This window comes from Tamandua tetradactyla, chromosome 18 (genome assembly GCF_023851605.1).
Source record: "Tamandua tetradactyla isolate mTamTet1 chromosome 18, mTamTet1.pri, whole genome shotgun sequence".
Classification (NCBI taxonomy): Eukaryota; Metazoa; Chordata; class Mammalia; order Pilosa; family Myrmecophagidae; genus Tamandua; species Tamandua tetradactyla.
Window position 1 is genome coordinate 63,219,839 of NC_135344.1, and position 20,568 is coordinate 63,240,406.

Genomic DNA, 20,568 nt, shown 5'->3' on the forward strand with positions numbered 1-20,568 from the left:
TAGAATCTGAAGTTTCAATTCCTCTATTTTTTCAAAATACTTCATTCCCACTTCAACCACCATACTTATACCATACAGGAGTACATTTGCACATCTGTTTCCTTCATTAGCCACTAGCTCCTTACTAGCACAAAGTACATTTTATTCACCATGGGATCTCTAAGCCCTAGCTCAGTACCAGGCACATAGTAGATGCTCAATAAATATTTATTTAATGAACAAAACAACTGGAAAACAAAGAAAGTGCCAAAATGTGCATTAAATAAGAGATGTGTGCTAAATTCATTGGGACAACTTCATGGTAAAGCTGGGAATCAAGTAGAACTTGAAGAATAAACAAAATGAGATATGGATTGGTATGGGCAGAAAATATTTTAAATAAAGCAGTCACGTCTAGGATAACTTTAAAAAACAATAACAACAGCAAAAAACATACCTTCTGTTACTCCCCCAATAGCAAGAGAAATAATAGCTAAAACATTTTCACATGATGAATGGTTTATCTACCAAGAGAAGAGAAAACTATTTTAGGTCAAAAAATTAGACTTACTAGATTGAAAAAGAACCATCTCACAATAAGTTGATTATGACAAACATGGGCAAAAGTATTTATTAGAAGAAATGAAATTACTCTTAAAAATGAAAATACAAAATAATGAACAGTAATAGATAAGAGTGGCTAATCTTAGGTAATAAACAGGTGACTCATTCAAAGTTCAATGATCTCAGGAAATGAATACATCAGCACAATTAAGACTGTAAGCTAATCAAGCACAGAAGTGCTGAGTCTATAAAGCAATGAATGGCAAGGTAAAACAGGGCCAGGGGAATTAATTATACTGGCACATCAAACAGGCTTTTTGTTTTTTGTTTGCATGGGCAGGCACTGGGAATTGAACCCGGCTCTCCAGCATGGCAGGCCAGAACTCTGCCACCATGCCACCACTGCCCACCCCAAAACAGGTTTTAATAGAAGGGAGGCAGTGTTTGGGTTTTATAATTATAAAAACCAGTATCCACTGAGTGTTTACAAGTTTTCTTTAACACAACAACCTTGAAAGAATGTTATCTCCCCTTACAAATGAAACTGAAGCACAGAAAAGCAAAGTAACTTGTCCAATGCCTCTAAACAATTAAGTTTGAAAAAGAAGAAAAAATAAGTATGATCCAGAATTGTCAGAGGGAGGGACACTGTGACTGCTAAAAGGGATTTTAACTTTTAGGGACCAACCTTCACTAAATCAAGAATAAACTGTTGAAACTTTTCCTTTTCTTTCATTGTGGCGCACCACCAGTGGTGTTTAGATTAAATTCCTCTACTGAAGCTGGATAGGCTCTAACTATTTATGTATGCAAACTAACGAGGAAGATGCCATATGAAAATGAGGGCACGGAATCCCAGATCCCACTCTGAATGTCCTTGGACTAGAACCTTTCACGCTACTATAGCATACGTTGCTGTTTATACAGCAAAGTGAGAGGACCCACCTCAAACCTCTAGTTCTTGTTTAGTAAAACCTCAGATCAACTTTCCTTCTACTCACTTGGAGAGGGCTCTGCCTCATGTATTAAACCAAATTCTTAAATGCATCTGTGTTGTCAAAATCTTAAGTGTTACATAACTCCTATACTACGACTGAGTCAAGTTTCACAAAGTAGCAAGCATCCTCTAGAAAAAATAATCATGCTTAAATATCTATTCTAAAATAAAGGCAATTTTTTAAATAACACATAGTTTATTAATTTGCTGGTATAATTTTAACAGTGAATAAAAGAAAAACATACTTACAATTTCTTCTTCTAGAATTCCTCTGAAAGCTTGGTCAAGAGTACATTTTTTTTCATTTTCACTATTAAAAACAAAAGGCAACCTCAGTTTTAAAACAGTTCAGGTTAAGTATATAGATTCAGCCAAGCACCTCTCATGAATATCTGACTTACCTGCCAGGTAATTGGCTGAAGGTATTTAACAATGGCTTGATATTTTTGTTGTTCAAGGCTTCTCTGGTAGACTTCTAGAAAAATTAAAACGGCAAAAAGTGGAAAAATTTTGTTTCCAATTTACCGAAAATCATTCATTGATATAACTTAGTATGTCTTTTGCACTAAAAAATGTTAATACCGGGGTAAAAAACACCCATCAGTCTTTCAGGAAACCCTATCCCAAATGCCACTTTAAACCTGGCAAGAGCTTCCTAGCAAGACCTTTCTCTCACTCCAGGTTTCCCCTTTCACCACCCCTTTAAATATCACCTTCATGATAGTATTTCGCTTTTTAAAAAAATCTTCAAATGGCTCCTTCTTTTCATGTTTTAACTTTGACTTTTCATCCTGTTACCCCAGAAGAGTTAGATTTATACTAGAGACTTCCATTCCTGGTTCTGTCACTAATCAGCTGTGTAATCTTGAGCGTATCCCTTAGTCTCTCTGTGTTCATTTTCCTCACCAGTAAATTCTTACTACCATCAGCAGCAATGGTATCATTTGAGACCCTGTTAGAAATGAAGAATCTCAGACCACATGCCAGACCCAGAATCTGTATTTAACAAGATCTCCAGGTGATTCCACTGCACATTAAAACTTAAGAAGCACTGAACTAGATGATCTCAAATTAAATGGTCCCTTCCAGGATTCTTGTGATCTTCCTAACAGTTACTCTTAACAGAATTTCAGAGCACTAGGGATTACAGAAAAATGCACTCAAGGAAAAGAGTTCTGATGACATTAACCAGTCGGTTAAAACACACACAGACACCAAACAAACAAAAAACAAAAAACAAAAAACCCTACATTCTATGGAGAAAAACCACACAAACAAGAAAACTGACGACAAAGAATCAATTTTCTTTCACAGAATTTTCATTCTGGCATCCCTATAACTACCTAAACATAATGAAATATCCGAGTTAGTTAAATCGTGCCTTCAAATATCGGCGCATATGGCTAAAGAAGAATACAAATAACTTACTACTGTGCTTCCTTATACTAGGGGATGTGATGGGCAACATAAAAAAATACTGGGTCTGGAACCAGAAAAACCTGTGAAGAAAAATCACAACTTCTGCGGGTGAATTTCTATATCTATAACAAGAGTTATAAAAAACAGCCTACCTCACAGTGCTATTGTAAGAGTTAAGTCGGTCAACATGAAAGCGCTCTGAAAGATGTTTTCCAACCCCTCAAACTATCCTTCCCCAATGTGCAAGGCTGGAATGACATCTGGTAATCCCAAGCAGATCTCTCTTTGCCTTTTCCCATTCAGAGTACAATCACCCTACCTCAAAGGAGTGAGATACGGAGGGGTAAAACGGTAAAATGGGTGGGCGGTACAAACACCTGGCAGCTTACGAGGACGGACAGGAGCTGGTTCTCCGACTGAATCCACCCCCACCCTTGTCCCTCAGCAGCAACTCCTCCAGTTCTGGAGACACCTGTCCCGCTAAGCGAGCTATTAGGAAGAGCTGGCCAAGACAGGAGGCGTCCTGAGGATGAGCTCTCCATGCACCGCGCAGAGCCGCTCAGAGCATAGGGTCGTGGCACCTGCCCAGGAGCCGGCGAGAGCTGACAGCAGAGGAAGCGGGAGAGCCAAGTAGCGTGCCTGTCCCCACACCCACACCCCCGCGCCCGATGGGGCCGGGAGCAGTGCAGCGGTGTACCCACTTCTAATTCTCTTTAGCCCGGGAGGAAAATCAAGTACTCTGAAGGGAAGAAGAGTAAACAGCAACGCCGGGTCAGGCCCCCCAGCCTCCCTCCTCTGAGGCTCACCGTAAACCGCGTCCGCGCTTCGGGCAAACTGAAAAGCGGCGGCGTCGGAGACATCTTTCCGGGGGCGCGTGCCCGCCACCTCGCCGCGGCGCCCGCCGATGACGTCAGCTTGGGAGCAACGAGAACGCGGCTTCGCGCGCGGCTAGAGCGGCCTGCGAGCGAAGGGGCGGGCTGGAGGCGCTGGGAGCCGCCGTGATGACTGAGTTCAGGTGGGCGTTGGAAGCCTGAGTCAGCAGAAACGGTTCCAATCCGGGTTCTTGGGCAGGAACCTTGGGGTTAGGGGATGTGGGCGGCCTTTCCCCTTAAACTCCCCGCTTCCGGCTGCAGAAAGGCCGTGCCTCGCACCTGCGTGCGGGTAGATGGTGGCATTTCATGGCCTGGACGCGCCACCGAGGTGGGGCGGTTATCTGGGGAAGTTTCAGGCAGGGGAAGGCTTGGAGGTTACTGTGGACCTTCCGGCCGTGGTTACTGTCCCTGAAATTTAATATTGGGAGTGGTGACGGAGTCCATATTTAATATCGGCAGTCCAGTAGCTCATGAGCGGTCCCTCTTCTGTGAAATGAGAATAACGCCTACCTCACAGAGCTGTCGAAAAGCTGGAAGGAAATAAGCGCAAGTGTGGATTATAAATTGTCAAATGATATGAGTACTATAACGTCTTTACCCTTGGAACCCAGTTGACTTTGCTGGCACATGCACTGGAAGAGAAAGACGCAGGAGGAGTGGAGTACACGGCGCTGGTGGGGAAATTGGATGGCGCTCCGTGAAGGGCGGAGGCGACCCATGCAAAACCTGGTCTCAGCCGTTTTCTCCCTTGCCTCTTTTCACGAAGAACCTTGACCAATGAGAAGCCAAATGACAATAACTGTCTGGGTTGGAGTTATGCTGTGGGGAAGGAAGCACGGATCCAAACGCGGGAAACTTCCTGCCGGTTCTTATTCCCGTCCACATGTACATAAATGAAGAAAGCTAGGCACACTGAACCTTGTACTGTTCATTGACAACTAACAAGAATACAGGGAACTAACGAAAAGATAACTTACTAAATGGGGATTGTGAACAATAATGGCTACCTGGAGCATTTTTAAAAACTAGGCTGTTTTAAAAACCAACAGAATCATTCAGGTTTGATTGAATAACTTAAATTTCCAAGCTGGGAAAAAAAAAAAAGATACAATCCAGAAATATATTTTATTAATCTGATGGTGATGTAGTATGATTATTATAATCTAGATGATTATTAACTGTCTGGAATACAACGATCTCAGAAGTAAATAAAATTAGTTTTCACAAGAATCCAAACATGGGGTGGAAGGGTAGTTCAGTGGTAGAATTCTCGCCTGCAAAGCGGGAGACCCAGGTTTGATTCCCAGCCCGTGTACTTCCTGAAAAACAAACAAGCAAGCAAAGAAAGAAAGAAAACCAAAAAATTCAACAAATGGTGCTGTAATGACAGGATCCTCACATGGAGAAAGAATGAAATGTGACCCTGCCTTATAGCATACAAAACGAAAAATAAAAACACAAGAAGAGCTGGAGTTTATTGGCTCATTCATCCAAAGCCAAATGACAGAATTGTGTTTGTTCGTTCAGATATTTCTTGGGTACTTTGCACATAGTGGACAAATTTGTTGAAAGAACACAATATATTATAAAACAGCTTAATTCCTGTTTTGTGGAGGTCTTAGTTTGGTTGACATAAAACAAACCCAAATAACTACAGCATATAATTTCTATCCTGAGTAGTTGAGATAATGGCCATTATAAGAGATCAAAGGAGAGGTGACTACCACTGGAAGTGGTCAAAATACCTTCATGGGGAAGATAGTACATGAGTGGGACCTTGAAGGATTTTAATAGGTATGAGTGGGAAGGAGCAAATAGGAAAGTTATTCCAAGTGGAAAGAACGGCTTTAGCAGAGGAGTGGAACAGAGAAAGCACTTGAATGGTAGTTGTTTATTCTGACTTTAGCATTGGGGTCTGAACAGAAATAGGGTTGAAAAGTCTATTTGGAATCAGACTATTAATATTTGAGACCAAAGAATGTTCTAAATTTTAAAATATCTTTTACTGTTTTTTAAACAAGTTATGGCCAGCAGGATATTTGAGGGGAAGGAGAGGAATGAGCTGCTTTGTTGCTAATAATTGAAGCAATACCAAAAACGGGAAAATCAGTAGAAAAAGCAGCAGCAATCTGAGGCTAGATAGCTTAGGAAGGACAAAGAATCTCATAGACATCAGTATGGTTTTTAGCCCTTGAGATAGGGTTGTATTCAACAAGGCAAGGAAGTAGGTAATACATTTTTAAAAGATATCTATCAAAATAGGGGAAACAAAGGTTAAAATATATTGGGTAGATTGGAAATACTAGTGGTCAATGAGAGGGAGGAGTAAAGGGTATGGTATATATATGAGATTTTTTCTTTTTATTTGTTTTTCTGGAGTGATGGAAATGTTCTAAAAAATGATCATGGTGATGAATATATTACTATGTGATAATATTGTGAGCCATTGATTGTATACCATGTATGGAACATTTGTATGTTAAGAATGTTCGTGCTTGTGTGTTGTTTTGGCTTGTCAGTGAAAAAAAAGAAAGATGTCCATCAAACATGAGGTATGCAACAAACAGTGAACCTTGGAGATAGTGTGTTGTGCAGAATAAGCCAGAAACAAAAGAACAATTATGCTATGGTCTTTTTCAGAAAATATAAGAAAATTAGAGCCTATATTGTAAGCTCATTTAGCAGCCACACTTAGTCTGAAGTTGTAAGTATATTTCTAAACTTTGAACTGCTGAACTATATATGCATAAGCTGGTGTTTCCCTGAAACTTTGAGTACTTTTGTGACACCTAAGACTCAGAGCTGGAGTTCTGCAACTCTGAAAGTCAACATTGCTGCATACAAAAACAGTAACTGATAAAGAGATCAGGCTTCAATTAGAGACAAAAAACAAAGCTGATCTGGCTAGAACTAAGGTAAATGAGAATACAGGGAAAAGATGATAGTGTATGTACTCTAGAGCTTCACCTACCATATGAGACCAAAGGCAGGTTTATTGTATCTAGAACCTAAAGTTTATGTAACACACAATCTAATTGAACTTGTCTCTATAGCTCATTTAAACAACCCGAACACATGGTGCCCAGAATGAGAATGAGGCCTTGTAATTCTGTATGATATAATGTAATACCTGGGTACATCCCAGACTATGGGGTGCTGTTCTAGTTTGCTAGCTGCTGGAATGCAATATACCAGCAACAGAATGGCTTTTAAAAAGGGGAATTTAATAAGTTTCTAATATACACTGCTGAGGCCGAGAAGATGTCCAAATTAAGACAAGTCTATAGATATGTCCAATCAAAGGCATCCAGGGAAAGATACCTTGGTTCAAGAAGGCCAATGAAGTTCAGGGTTTCTTTCTCAAGTGAGAAGGCACATGGTAAACACAGTCATGGTTTCTCTCTTGGCTGGAAGGGCACATGGCTAGCATGGCATCATCTGCTAGCTTTCTCTCCTGGCTTCCTGTTTCATGAAGCTCACCAGGAGGAGTTTTTCTTCTTCATCTCCAAAGCGCTGGCTGATGGACTTCATGCTTCATATGCTGCAGCATTCTCTGCTCTCTCCCAATCTCCTTTCGCCAAAATGTTTCCTCTTTTATAGAACTCCAGAAGCTTATTAAGACTCACCCAAATGGGTGGAGACATGTTGTCATCTAATCCATCTTAATAACCACTCTTGATTTAATCACACCTCCAGGGAGATGATCTGATTACAGATTCAAACATACAATATTGTATAGGGATTATTCTGCCTTTATGAAATGGGATTTAAATTAAAACATGGCTTTTCTAGGGGACATACATCCTTTCAAACCAGCACAGGGGCTGATAATTAAAGAGTATTTGTAGAGTCCCCTGAGGGACCTAAGAAAAAACATGAAATTATTACATTTTCCCACCTGGGAAACTCCTGACAAATATTGGGGACTCTCAAGAAAACAAGCCAAGCCCTTGATTTTGAGGCTGGCCCTTATGAAGCTTATTTCTGTAGTGGAGAAGCTAAGACTACCTAAAATAAGGCCTTAGAGTTGCAGCCAGGAAACATCTTTTGTTGCTTAGATATGGCTTCTTTCTCTCTAAGTACTACTCTGCAATTAAAATCAGTACACTCCTCCCTTACAACATGAGGCATGACTCCCAGGGATGGGACTGGTCCTGTGACCAGGGGATCAACACCTTCTTGACCAAAAGGAAAAAGAAGTGTAACAAAATAAAGTTTCAATGGCTAAGAGAGTTCAAATAGAGTCAAGAGGCTATTCTGGGAACTACTCTTATGCAAGCTTCAGATAGATATTGCTAATTGCCTTGGCTTGCCAAATCCCAACCAACATCATTCCTGTAAACTCTTAAGAACACCTAGGGCTCTAACTGAGACTCTGTAAATAAAGTTTCATGCACTAGTTTTACTTTCTTGAAACTTATAACCTCCAGAGGGTTCCTAGGCCAGATAAATCCTGAAACTCAGAGGGCCCAATCTCCAAGACTAGTTACATCCCCCATCTTTTATTTTTGACACCCCTTCTCAATGTAAGAAAATTAGAATGGGCATTCCCCAAAGATCCCTATAGCTTAGGAGAAGAATCAAAGGAGAAGGAGGAATTATTACAGAGAAAATAGGATTTAACAAATGAGTATGACTGCTGAATCTCTATACTGATATCTCTTTTAGTCTCCAGTCTTCCTTTCCTCCAGCTAGAAGGAAAAATCTGAAATAGTGGAATGGTAACCCATAGCAAACTCTGAAATCTGTAACTTCTTGTTGAAATTTCCTCCAGCTAGAAGGAAAAATCTGAAATAGTGGAATGGTAACCCATAGCAAACTCTGAAATCTGTAACTTCTTGTTGAAATGTGTTTGAAAATTATTGTTTATTATTTCTTTTTTCTGCATATGTGTTACATTTCACAATAAAAAAAAGTTAAAAAAAAAAAAGATGTCCATCAGAAAATCACCAAATGTTCACAGTGACATGCTATTTCCAGGTAGGTGCAATATTATTGGCTTATATATGTAGTATCATTCTATTATATTGCAAATTAATATCATTATCTAGTGTACGTTGTAAAAATCTTGTTTTGTGAGCTTTGTTGGGCCATGTAGATGAGCATAATTCAAAATGAGAAATAGAATAGTGGGCGACTTGACTTCTTATCCTGGAAGAAGCAATGGCTTATTCTTCACCTCTCTGAGTACAGCCTGCAAAGGCTGGACCCTCTCAGAGAAGACCCTTGCAGCATGGCACCACGTCCAGTGTGGTTCAAGAGCAGGAGAGTAATGTGACTGAGGAAAGTGTCTAGGCTAATAGGGCTGAGGGCAGCTTCCCAGTCCCTACACTCTGCAGTGTGGTGTGGAAAACAACTTAAGAGTTCTCGTCCCCAGTTGGAGGACAGCTATGGACCTGTGAGTCAGAAGAGGCTTTAGGTGGGGACAGGAAGCCACAGAAGAGACTTTGGACCAGAGGCACTGGCAATGTCTGTGGTTATTGGACCATGACCATCAAAACCAGCCATGCCTTCAGGTAGTACAGGAGCACCACTGGCCAGGAGAGCTAAGTTATATTGCAGCCAGTGGTGAGGGCAGAAGCTGATACCCAGACACCAAGTGGGGTGCACTTCAACCAGGATCCAGTGTGAATTCTGTGTCTTTTTACTTCTGGAGATCCTGATTGTGTTCATTTGACCGGATGAGATGTGCAAGAGGCTTACCAGGGTGGGAGCAAGAGCGGGAAGGGAGAGCTTGCAGAGGTAATGCAGCTAAGAGTTCTGGGGAAAGAGAGAGGGAGGGAATGAGGATTGCATAGGAAGAGTTTCTGACTGCAGGGCTTACCAATCAAGAGTTCTCAAGCCAAACTTCCCAATGGAAGAATCTTGGGGTTCACTAGAATAGGCCTACCCTAGAGCCTTTGCCATGCTCAGTAACTGACTGACAGCAGCCGTGAGAAAGCATGGCCTCCCTGCAAATGTGGTGGTGGTTCCAGAGGGGCAGCAGGTGGGGCCGTCAGTCATTTGCGTTCCCCACAGCAAGAGATTTGAGAGGCACGCTCCCATTTCCACTGCACCATCCTAAGATGATATATATTTTGTTCGTTCATATTCAGAAAGCATTTTCTTCATTATCTCAACAAATATATATAAACCTAGTACTCTATACAACATAGAACAGTTACTGCCTTCACGGAGCTTTTCTCCTATGGGAGAGCAGATTAAAAAAAAATTAAACTAGAAAATAAAAGAATTTCTCTATGTGTAAATGCTAGGAAGGAAGATGTCCTAGCTGACATCGATTGGTTGCTACTGTGTGTTTGAATTCCAAGTGCTTTACGTGTATGAACTCATTTAATCTTCCCAGCAATCTTATGAAGTAGGTACTTTTTATTTTTCTCATTATATGAAGACTCTGAGGTGCAGAGTGTTTAACTTAGCCTCAAGGTCACTCAAAATAAAAGGAATTAAAGACTGAGATAGAGAATTGCTGGACAGTATTTAAATAGAATTGTCATTTAACTTCAAAAGTACAATACAAGTGGATGGTGGTGATTGTAGCACATTTTTGTAGGGTAATTAACAGCATGGAATTATGTATGTGAATGTGGTTGAGAGGGGAATTTTTTGTCATGTATGTTACTAAAATGAAAGTTAGATGATAAAACATGGGACTGTATAACACAGTGAACCCCGTTGTAGATGATGGACTGGGGTTGATATAAGTATATGAATGTTCTTTCATGAATTACAACAAATGTACAACACTAATACAAGATGTTAGTAATAGGGTAGATTATGGGGAAAATACACTTAATGTATACTGTGGACTATAGTTAATAGTATTATTTTAGCATTCATCAATTTTAAGAAAGGTACCCCACTAATGCAAAGTGTTGACAATAGGGGGTATATGGAAATGCTGTATTTTTCACATTACTTTTCTGTAAACCTACAATTTCTCTATTTAAAAAAATGTTTTTAAGTACATTACAAGTAAATAAAATTATACACTAATATCCTTTATGGACTTGGGTGCAAAAGTTCTAAAAAAAAATACAAAAAAGCAAATCCAGCAATAATAGAAAAGGATGATATATCATGACCAAGTAAGGTTTATTCCAAGAGTGGGTTAGATTTGACATTTAATGTAAATGCAAGTAATTCACTATGTTATTAGAATAAAGGAGAAAATATAAATAGAAGCATCTCAATAGATGTAGGAAAAGTGATAAAATTCACCATCAATTCATGATTTTAGAAAAATCAGGAAACTAGCTATAGAAAGGAAAACTTTCATTTTGATAGACGGTTTCTTTAAAAACCTCAGGTGACATCATAATAGTGAAATGCTTTGCCCCCAAAATCAGGAACAAGATAGTAACGTCTGCATTTACCAATTCTATTCAGCACTACAATGGAGGCCCTAATCAATTTATTAAGACAAGAAAAAGCAATTAAAGGCATAGAGATCAGAAAGGAAGAAATAAAATTGCCTTTATTTTCAGACGACATGATTGTTTATATAGTATTCTAGTTTGCTAGCTGCTGAAATGCAATATACCAGAAATGGAATGACTTTTAAAAAGGGAAATTTAATAAATTGCTAGTTTACAGTTCTAAGACCAAGAAAATGTCCCAATTAAAACACGTCTATAGAAATTTCAATCTAAGGCATCCAGGGAAAGATACCTTGATTCAAGAAGGCCAATGAGGAAAAAAGAGACTTCCGGAGAAGATGGCGGCTTAGTAAGACGCGCGGGTCTTAGTTCCTCCTCCAGAAAAGCAACTAAAGAAACAGAAACAATACAAAACAGCTCCCGGAGTCACGACAGAGACCAAAAAAGACAGCGTACCCCATTCTGGAACGGCTGAACGGGTAGGGAGAATCCACTGCTGTGAGATACCCGAGGGGTGCACGTTTTCCCGGCTGGGGTGGCTGGCGTCTGGGGTCCCCTCCACGCACGTGGCTCCCCGGTCTGACTGGGAACATTGGATAGCGGGGCCCTCCCGTCACGCTTGGCGTCTCGGGCCAGCTGGGCAATTTGGACCGGCACTCCCCCAAGCCACGGCTAGCGACCCCCGCCTCCACGCGCGGTTTCCCGGGCCGACTGCCCCGCAGACAAACGACCGCCACGAGCGCCACCTACTGGGCAGGAAAAGAAAAACAGAGCCCAGAGATTCCACAGAAAAACCTTTCAACCAGCTGGGTCCCACACCCAGGGAGATCTGATCAAATGCCCAGACACCAGCAGAAAATAATGGATGACGCTCGGAAAATTGAAGATATGGCCCAATCAAAGGAACAAACCAATAGTTCAAATGAGATACAGGAGCTGAGACAACTAATGCTGAATATACGAACAGAAATGGAAAAACTCTTCAAAAACCAAATCAATAAATTGAGGGAGGACATGAAGAAGATATGGGCTGAACAAAAAGAAGAAATAGAAAATCTGAAAAAACAAATCACAGAACTTGTGGGAGTGAAGGACAAAGAAGAAAAAATGGAAAAAACAATGGATACCTACAATGGTAGATCTAAAGAGACAGAAGCTACAATTAGTGAACTGGAGGATGGAACAACTGAATTCCAAAAAGAAACAGAAACTATAGGGAAAAGAATGGAAAAACTTGAGCAGGGAATCAGGGAACTGAATGACAATATGAAGCGCACAAATATACGTGTTGTGGGTGTCCCAGAAGGAGAAGAGAAGGGAAAAGGAGGAGAAAAACTAATGGAAGAAATTATCACTGAAAATTTCCCAACTCTTATGAAAGACCTAAATATACAGATCCAAGAAGTGCAGCGCACCCCAAAGAGAATAGACCCAAATAGGCGTTCTCCAAGACATTTACTAGTTAGAATGTCAGAGGTCAAAGAGAAAGAGAGGATCTTGAAAGCAGCAAGAGAAAAACAATCTGTCACATACAAGGGAAACCCAATAAGACTATGTGTAGATTTCTCAGCAGAAACCATGGAAGCTAGAAGACAGTGGGATGATATATTTAAATCACTAAAAGAGAAAAACTGCCAACCAAGACTCCTATATCCAGCAAAATTGTCCTTCAAAAATGAAGGAGAAATTAAAACATTTATAGACAAAAAGTCACTGAGAGAATTTGTGACCAAGAGACCAGCTCTGCAAGAAATACTAAAGGGAGCACTAGAGTCAGATACGAAAAGACAGAAGAGAGAGGTATGGAGTAAAGTGTAGAAAGAAGGAAAATCAGATATGATATATATAATACAAAAGCCAAAATGGTAGAGGAAAATATTATCCAAACAGTAATAATACTAAAAGTTAATGGACTGAATTTCCCAATCAAAAGACATAGAATGGCAGAATGGATTACGACCCAGCAATACCACTGCTAGGTATCTACTCAAAGGACTTAAGGGCAAAGACACAGATGGACATTTGCACACCAGTGTTTATAGCAGCATTATCTACAACTGCAAAGAGATGGAAACAGCCAAAATGTCCATCAACAGACGAGTGGCTAAACAAACTGTGGCGTATACCTACGATGGAATATTATGCAGCTTTAAGACAGACTAAACTTATGAAGCATGTAATAACATAGATGGACCTAGAGAACATTATGCTGAGTGAGTCTAGCCAAAAACTAAGGGACAAATACTGTATGGTCCCACTGATGTGAACTGACATTCGAGAATCAGCTTGGACTATATCATTGGTAACAGAGACCAGCAGGAGTTAGAAACAGGGTAAGATAATGGGTAATTGGAGCTGAAGGGATACAGACTGTGCAACAGGACTGGATACAAAGGCTCAGAAATGGACAGCACAATGATACCTAAGTGTAATGTAACTGGGTTGGAACACTGAATGAAGCTGCACCTGAAATATGGTTTTTTGTTTGTTTGTTTGTGTGTTTGTATCTTTTGTTTTTGTTTTTTCTTTTTCCTTTTTATATATATATATATATTATTAGTATTATTATTTTAATTCTCTTCTCTATATTAGCATTCTATATCTTTTTCTGCTGTTTTGCTAGTTCTTTTCCTAAATCGATGCAAATGTACTGAGAAATGATGATCGTACATCTATGTGATGATACTAAGAATTGCTGAGTGCATGTGTAGAATGGAATGATTTCTAAATGTTGTGTTAATTTCTTTTCTTTTTTTTGATTAATAAAAAAATTAAAAAAAAAAAAAGAAAAAGAATAAATGCCTACATATCATGAAAAAAAAAAAAAAAAAAAAAAAAAAGAAGGCCAATGAAGGGTTTCTCGCTCAAGTGGAAAGGCACATGGCAAACATGGTCAGGATTTCTCTCTCAACTGGAAGGACACACGGAGAACACAGCATCATCTGCTGCTAGCTTTCTCTCCAGCTCCCCCGGCAGTGTTTTCCTTCTTCATCACCAAAAGTTGCTGGCTGGTGGACTCTCTGCTTCATGGTTCTGCGGCATTCTCTGTTGTGGCTTTCTCGTGGCTCTGTTCTTCTCTGCTCTCTCCAAATCTTGCATTCTCCAAAATGTTTCCTCTTTGTAGGATTCCAGTAAACCAATCAAGACCCATCTGAATGGGTGAAGACATGTCTCCACCTAATCCAGTTTAACACCCACTCTTAATTAAGTCACATCTCCAGGGAGATGATCTAATTAGAGTTTCAAACATACAGTACAGAATAGGGATTAGAAGAAATGGCTGCCTTTAGAAAATGGGATTAAGATTAAAACATGGCTTTTCTAGGGCACATACATCCTTTCAAACCAGCACATATAGGAAATCTAAAGGTATCAAAAAAGTATATATAAAAGAGCTTTTAGAATTGATAGTGAATTTAGCAAGATATAGCAAGTTGATCTATAATTCTATTTCTTTATAGTACTTGTAAATATTTGGAAAATAAAATTAAAAATCAATACTATTTACAACATCAAATACCTGGTACTAAATATTTAAAAGATATATAAGAATTTAGAAACGCTATTGAGATATATTTAAAAGGCCTAAATAAATGAAAAGACAAACTATATTCATGGATTTGAAGATTCAGTATTATAAAAGTTTCAGTTCTCCACAAGTTGATCTATAGAGTCAACACAATCTCAATAAAACTCACAGCATTAAAAAAAAAAGACAAACTGATTCCAAAATTTACATAGAAATGCAAAGGACCTAGAACAGCTAAGGTAGTCTTGAACAAGAACAAAGAGGAATTACAGTTCCAGATTTTGAGACTTCCTATAAAGCTACAGTTATCAAGACAAAGAAATAGTGCCATAAGAATAAACAGTCCAAAGGAATAGAATAGAGAGGCCAAAAATAGACCTTGACCATCAGTTGCTTAACCCTTTTACAAATATGTAAATAGAATCCAATTTCTACTAATTATCTTTTAAATAATGAAAATTCTTTTAAATAAATGGTGCTGGTGCAACTGAACAGCCACATAAAAAAAAGAACCTTGACCTCTACCTCTCATCATGCACAAAATTTACTTTGAAATGGATCATGGACCTTATACAAAAAAGAGCTGTGGAAACCTCTATAAGAAAAAATAGAATGGTTTTGTGACCTTTGGTTAGACAAAGATTTCTTAGATGTTGTGCCAGTTTGAAACTGCCATGTACTCCAGAAAAGCCATGCTCTTTAATCCTCATTCGATATTGCTGGGTGGAATCTTTTTTATTGTTTCCATGGAGATATGACCCACCCAATTGTGGGTGGTAACTTTTGATTAGGTGGTTTCCATGGAGATGTGTCTCCATCCATTCAAGATGGTGTTGCTTAGTGGAGTCCTTTAAGAAGGAACCATTTTAGGAAAAAGCTACAGAGCTCACACAGCCGGAGATGCAGAAGGAGAACACCTGCAGGAAAATCTTATGAAATGAGAAGTCAGGAGAGAAAGCTAGCATTCGTTGCCATGTGCCTTTCCAGCTGACAGAGGATGTTCGCCATGTGCCTTTCCAGCTGAAAGAGGATGGCATCAGTCTTTCTTGAGCAATGGTAACCTTTTGTTGGTGCCTTAATTTGGACACTTCCACAGCCTTAGAACTATAAACTTGCAACTTAATAAATTCCCTTTTTGAAAGCCGTTCTCTTTCTGATATATTGCATTCTGGCAGCTTTAACACTAAAACAGACATGATATAAAAGTCACAGACCATAAAATTAAAAATATATATATATTTGTAATATGGAAGTCGTCAAAATTAAAAACTTGTCTTACCGAATTTAAAACTTCTTCTAACCACAGCAATAAAGATACTATAATGATGATTTAGGGACTGATGAATAGACTGATGGAAGAGAATAGGAAGCCCCAAAGCAGCCACAGATATATAGAAATTCTATTTCATTGTATCACTTTTAAAACATTGTGGCTGACAGTCAATAAGGATATGACAGATGGCTTGATAAATCCTTCCGGGACAACGGGTTATCTACATGTAAAAAAATAATATTCGGGGCGGGCCAGGATGGCTCAGCAGGCAGAGTTCTCACCTGCCATGCGGGAGACTCGGGTTCGATTCCCGGTCCAAGCACTTCCGCAAAAACACAGACAAGTAAACAAACAAAAAATCGAACAAGCAAAAAAAAAAAAAAAAAAAAAATTCAACGAATGGTGCTGCAAGAATGGAATACTCATATGGAAAAAGAATGAAATGTGACGACGCCGTACAGCATACAAAAAAAAAAAAAAAGACACCTAAATAAACGTGAAAAGATAGGTCTTAGAGAGGTAGAAGGTCTTTACAACTCACACAACAAGTGGTTAGTATCTAAAATATATTTTAAAACCTTGTTAAAATCAATAGGAGAATGGAAACAACCCAGTTGATAACAGCAAAAAACATAAACTGGAAATTCATAGAAATAAAAAGTATGGTAAGATTCCTAACCTTATATCAGGGAAATGCATAAAACCATACTGCGATATTGTTTCCTCATCTCAGATTAGAGTTAAAAAAAAAACCTGACAAGGGTTGATGAGGAGATGGGGCTAGCTCTCAGCTGATGAAAATGTAATTTGATTTAGCCATTTTGGAAAACATTTTGGCATTCTAATAAGGTTGAAGCTTCATTATCCTTCACCAACTATTCTACTCTAGGTGTAAATGCAGGATGATTTCTTACATTTGAGCAAGAACGGTTCTTGCAGTGTCTTTGCTAACGTCGCAGAAATGGAAATGCCGAGCATCAATCAATGGGAGAAGGGATGAATACATTTTAAATTGTTCATTTGGTGAAATGTATTCAGCAGTGGAAAGGAAAGAACTAGATGTGCTTGTTTAAATCGGGATAAACCTCTTTCACCAGTTGCAGCGATCCCTTTTTACTTTTATAATTTCCAACAGGAAATTAATAAACAAAATTGGTTTTGATGAAAAAGTCCCCTGAGAAAAGAGGAAATTCTGGGATTGACACAGAAAAGCATTTTATGGGTGAAGCTAATGTTCTTGCCATTAAAATGTAACCATATTTATTCTGCCTCTTTCTATCCATAGCACATTATCCTAAATTCCATTGGAATGATACCTCCTTTGAAGTTACTGGTCTTTACCACAAGAGGGCAGCATTTGCATGGAAATATCTCTTCTAAGGTAACTGGAAAAAACGAAGAGACAAAAAAGGAACTTTATGTATTCAGACATAAGCCTATTTTGAAGTTGAAGGGACTGACCTTCACCTGCCAATATGGATTTTAAATAAGTTCTTACAGAATAAGGTGTGCACAGTGTTGTGTTAAAATACTTCATTTTCATCTGTTTAAGTTAAGCAGCTCCATGCTGCAGAAGTAAAGAAATCATCTTGATTTGGGTGGTTTATTTCTTTCAAGGAGTTGAAATACCACCAGCTATTTATGCCAGTTTAAAAAATAAGTTATACATACTTACATCAGTGGGAATTATTAGTTTTGCTTATTTCATGAAGTTTTATGACCTGCACTCTACATGCATGTTTTTTTATTTTTATATTTTTATTAGTATCTCTTAGAGGAAAATGAAGCATTTTGCCCTCAGGACTGGAATAGGTCCCTGCCACTTGCTTCTGGTTAGACTTTCCATCTACGCTGTTTCTTGAACCACCTCCAGCTTCCATCCACCCACTTTGTAAATGGAAAGAGGTGAAGAGCTTCCTGTTTTGAAGGCAGCACCAGACCTTCATTAAATTTTCAGCTTTGATGGCATTTTTATTCCAACATCTTCCCCACTGTGCTTAACACACTGCCTCGTGCTTAACTGTCTTCCTTAATAAAAAAACAGAAACCCCATCAATCAACTAAAATCCTTCAGTGGCGCCCACTAGCTTGTAGGACCTAATTGAATTAGCTCAACAGCCCTACAGACCTTGGACTTTACATTCCATGGTTACATGAGACACTTTTATAAATTTTATACCTATGGATATCTCCTGCTGATTCTCTTTCTCTAGAGACCTTAGCTAATACAGCTTGGTATCAGGACTGGTTCTTAAGAAACAGAATCTTAAAAATGGGTTTTTACTATTGGTTTTCTACTCTGACTGGACTCAAAGGCACTAAGGGCTCTGTTATCTTTTCTTTTTTTTTTTTTTTTACATGGGCAGGCACCAGGAATCAAACCCGGGTCCTCTGGCATGGCAGGCAAGCATTCTTGCCTGCTGAGCCACCGTGGCCCGCCCTCTGTTATCTTTTTATTTAAGGAAAACATTTCCACAGACCCACTGTGTCATCTAAAATTATTTTATGTTTCTTAAATTAATAAGCATAAAACTAGATATAAAAAATCTCCTGCTTATGGCATTTTTATAATCACAAAACTAAAAGCAAATATACAAATTAAATAGAAATAAAACTTCAAAATCAATAAAATTCAAACTAACCTTAATGATAGACAATATCGTTTTTGTTGAAATAAAATTGAGACTTACCATATAAATATGATATTGAAATTTAAGGCACAGATTCTTTTCAGTTTGTGATTTCTATCTCTAGTGTGTGATGATTCCATTTTCACATTATTGCTTTCTCTTTGAACTATTGTGAAAATCCTACCTTTTACAGCACATTATGATGTATTTTAGCCTCTGATTGTTCCAAATGATTATTTATGAACTCTGTCTCTGCTCTTGTTTCATTAACTCATGAAAATAAAAATAGAACTTTTACTGGAATGCATGTTCCTTCAGAGTGGGGCCTCAGTCTGTCTGTTTCCACTGTCTTATTCTTAGTGTCTAGAACAGTTCCTGGCACATAGCAGGTGCTGCGTAAATATTTACTGAAATTAGGAGGTAATGAATGAAGACATGCTTGGGGTTAATACTTTGTTAAATGTAGGCACTAAAATCTTGTGGCCCCAACAGATGGTCAGATGGTCACACCGATGATTCAAAAGGTGCTTGTATTGCTGAGAAAATATTTGGAGACATTCATTCATTATATTTATTGTTTTCTCTCTGTTTTCTTTCTCTGGCCCTTCCCTTTCTTCTTACCCAACCATTCAAGCAGGTACTTGCATTTTCTGCCTGTGACCTCAGGGGAGAGATCTGGTGGGTCAGAAGGCAGAAATTGCTTGCAATTGATTAGGGTTCCCTAAGTTTCCAGGTGAAAGAGACGTTTCAGAGTGTACCCCTGCTCAGTGGGCAGGTTGCTTTCTGTGTGCTTCTCCGGATCCACTCTCCATTCTTCCATTCCTGGTGGCTGACCTTTACGGCTGGTGTGTTAGTTAGATTCAGTTGTCAACTTGGCCAGGTGAGCATACCTAGTCTTGTTGCTGCGGACATAAGCCAACGGTACGTGAACCTCATCTGTTGCCAATTACATCTGCAGTCAGCTAGGAGGCGTATCTGCTGCAATGAGTGATGTTTGACTTAATTGGCTGGTGCTTAAATGAGAGATTGCAATGTAGCACTGCGAAGCAGCTCAGCATTCCTCATCTCAGCACTAGCAGTTCAGCCCAGGCCTTTGGAGATGCAGAAAGAAGTCACCCCGGGGAAAGTTGTTGGAACCCAGGGGCCTGGAGAGAAGACCAGCAGAGACCATCTTGTGCCTTCCACGTAAGAAAGAACCTCAGTGGAAAGTTAGCTGCCTTTCCTCTGAAGAACCAACAAAATAAATCCCCTTTTATTAAAAGCCAATCCGTCTCTGGTGTGTTGCATTCCGGCGGCTAGTAAACTAGAACAGCTGGCATCACTGCACCCTCTCGACTTCTGCTTGGATTTGGCCAGTGAGAGGCAGTGGCACGAGACTGGAGAGCCACTTCTCAGTGGCCCCTTTTTGGACTGGGTCATTCATCCCACAGCTCCCCATGCTTTGGGGGTGGGCTCTGCGAAAGGTAGTAGGATTCTGACAAAACCCCGGAGAAGTGGAGTAGAGGGAAACAAGGACGTATGAGGTTATCTGTACTCCAGGTGATTTGGTAGACTCAAAGTTAGGAATTGAGTTTAATGATAGAAAATCAGGTAATATATTTTTATATACGTCAATTTGTGGACAGAGACTCATGCCCTCATGATAACTTATTTTTTTAAAAAAGGTTATACTTGTAGTGGAAATTCAAAGCATACAAATCGTCATAGTGAAAAAAATAATAAGAAGAAAAAGAAAAAGAAAAAAATTGTCATAGTGAATTAACTCAGTAGACCCTATCCAGGGATTCAATTTCCTAAATCTTCCTAAACTTTTTGTTATAAAATTCTGGTTCTTGCACACATGAATAAAAGTTGTGATTAGTTACATTCTGGGAGGCATCAAAATGTAGTGGATGACAATGAGGAGTCTGGACTCTGAATCCCAGC

At 39.2% G+C, this 20,568-nt stretch overlaps 2 protein-coding genes across 6 annotated transcripts in view; one reads left to right on the forward strand and one right to left on the reverse strand.

The window, feature by feature from the left end:
- THOC1 (THO complex subunit 1) overlaps window positions 1–3,871 on the reverse strand; it is a 54,694-nt gene extending 50,823 nt beyond the window's left edge. For both annotated transcript variants that reach the window (XM_077135847.1, XM_077135846.1), the window contains exons 1-4: window positions 3,766–3,871; window positions 1,942–2,015; window positions 1,790–1,850; window positions 437–503 (exon numbers count right to left, since the gene is read on the reverse strand). In XM_077135847.1, the coding sequence (XP_076991962.1) occupies window positions 437–503; window positions 1,790–1,850; window positions 1,942–2,015; window positions 3,766–3,819 (256 nt within the window). In that variant the 5' untranslated portion in view covers window positions 3,820–3,871. The remainder of the gene's footprint in view (window positions 1–436; window positions 504–1,789; window positions 1,851–1,941; window positions 2,016–3,765) is intronic.
- Window positions 3,863–20,568, forward strand: part of LOC143662270 (uncharacterized) — a 53,892-nt gene continuing 37,186 nt past the window's right edge. For 2 of the 4 annotated variants that reach the window (XM_077135851.1, XM_077135850.1), the window contains exons 1-3: window positions 3,863–3,974; window positions 8,722–8,811; window positions 17,298–17,393. In XM_077135851.1, coding sequence (XP_076991966.1) covers window positions 8,785–8,811; window positions 17,298–17,393 — 123 coding nt within the window. In that variant the 5' untranslated portion in view covers window positions 3,863–3,974; window positions 8,722–8,784. The remainder of the gene's footprint in view (window positions 3,975–8,721; window positions 8,812–17,297; window positions 17,394–20,568) is intronic. The other 2 variants (XR_013165243.1, XM_077135852.1) reach the window with 1 other exon arrangement.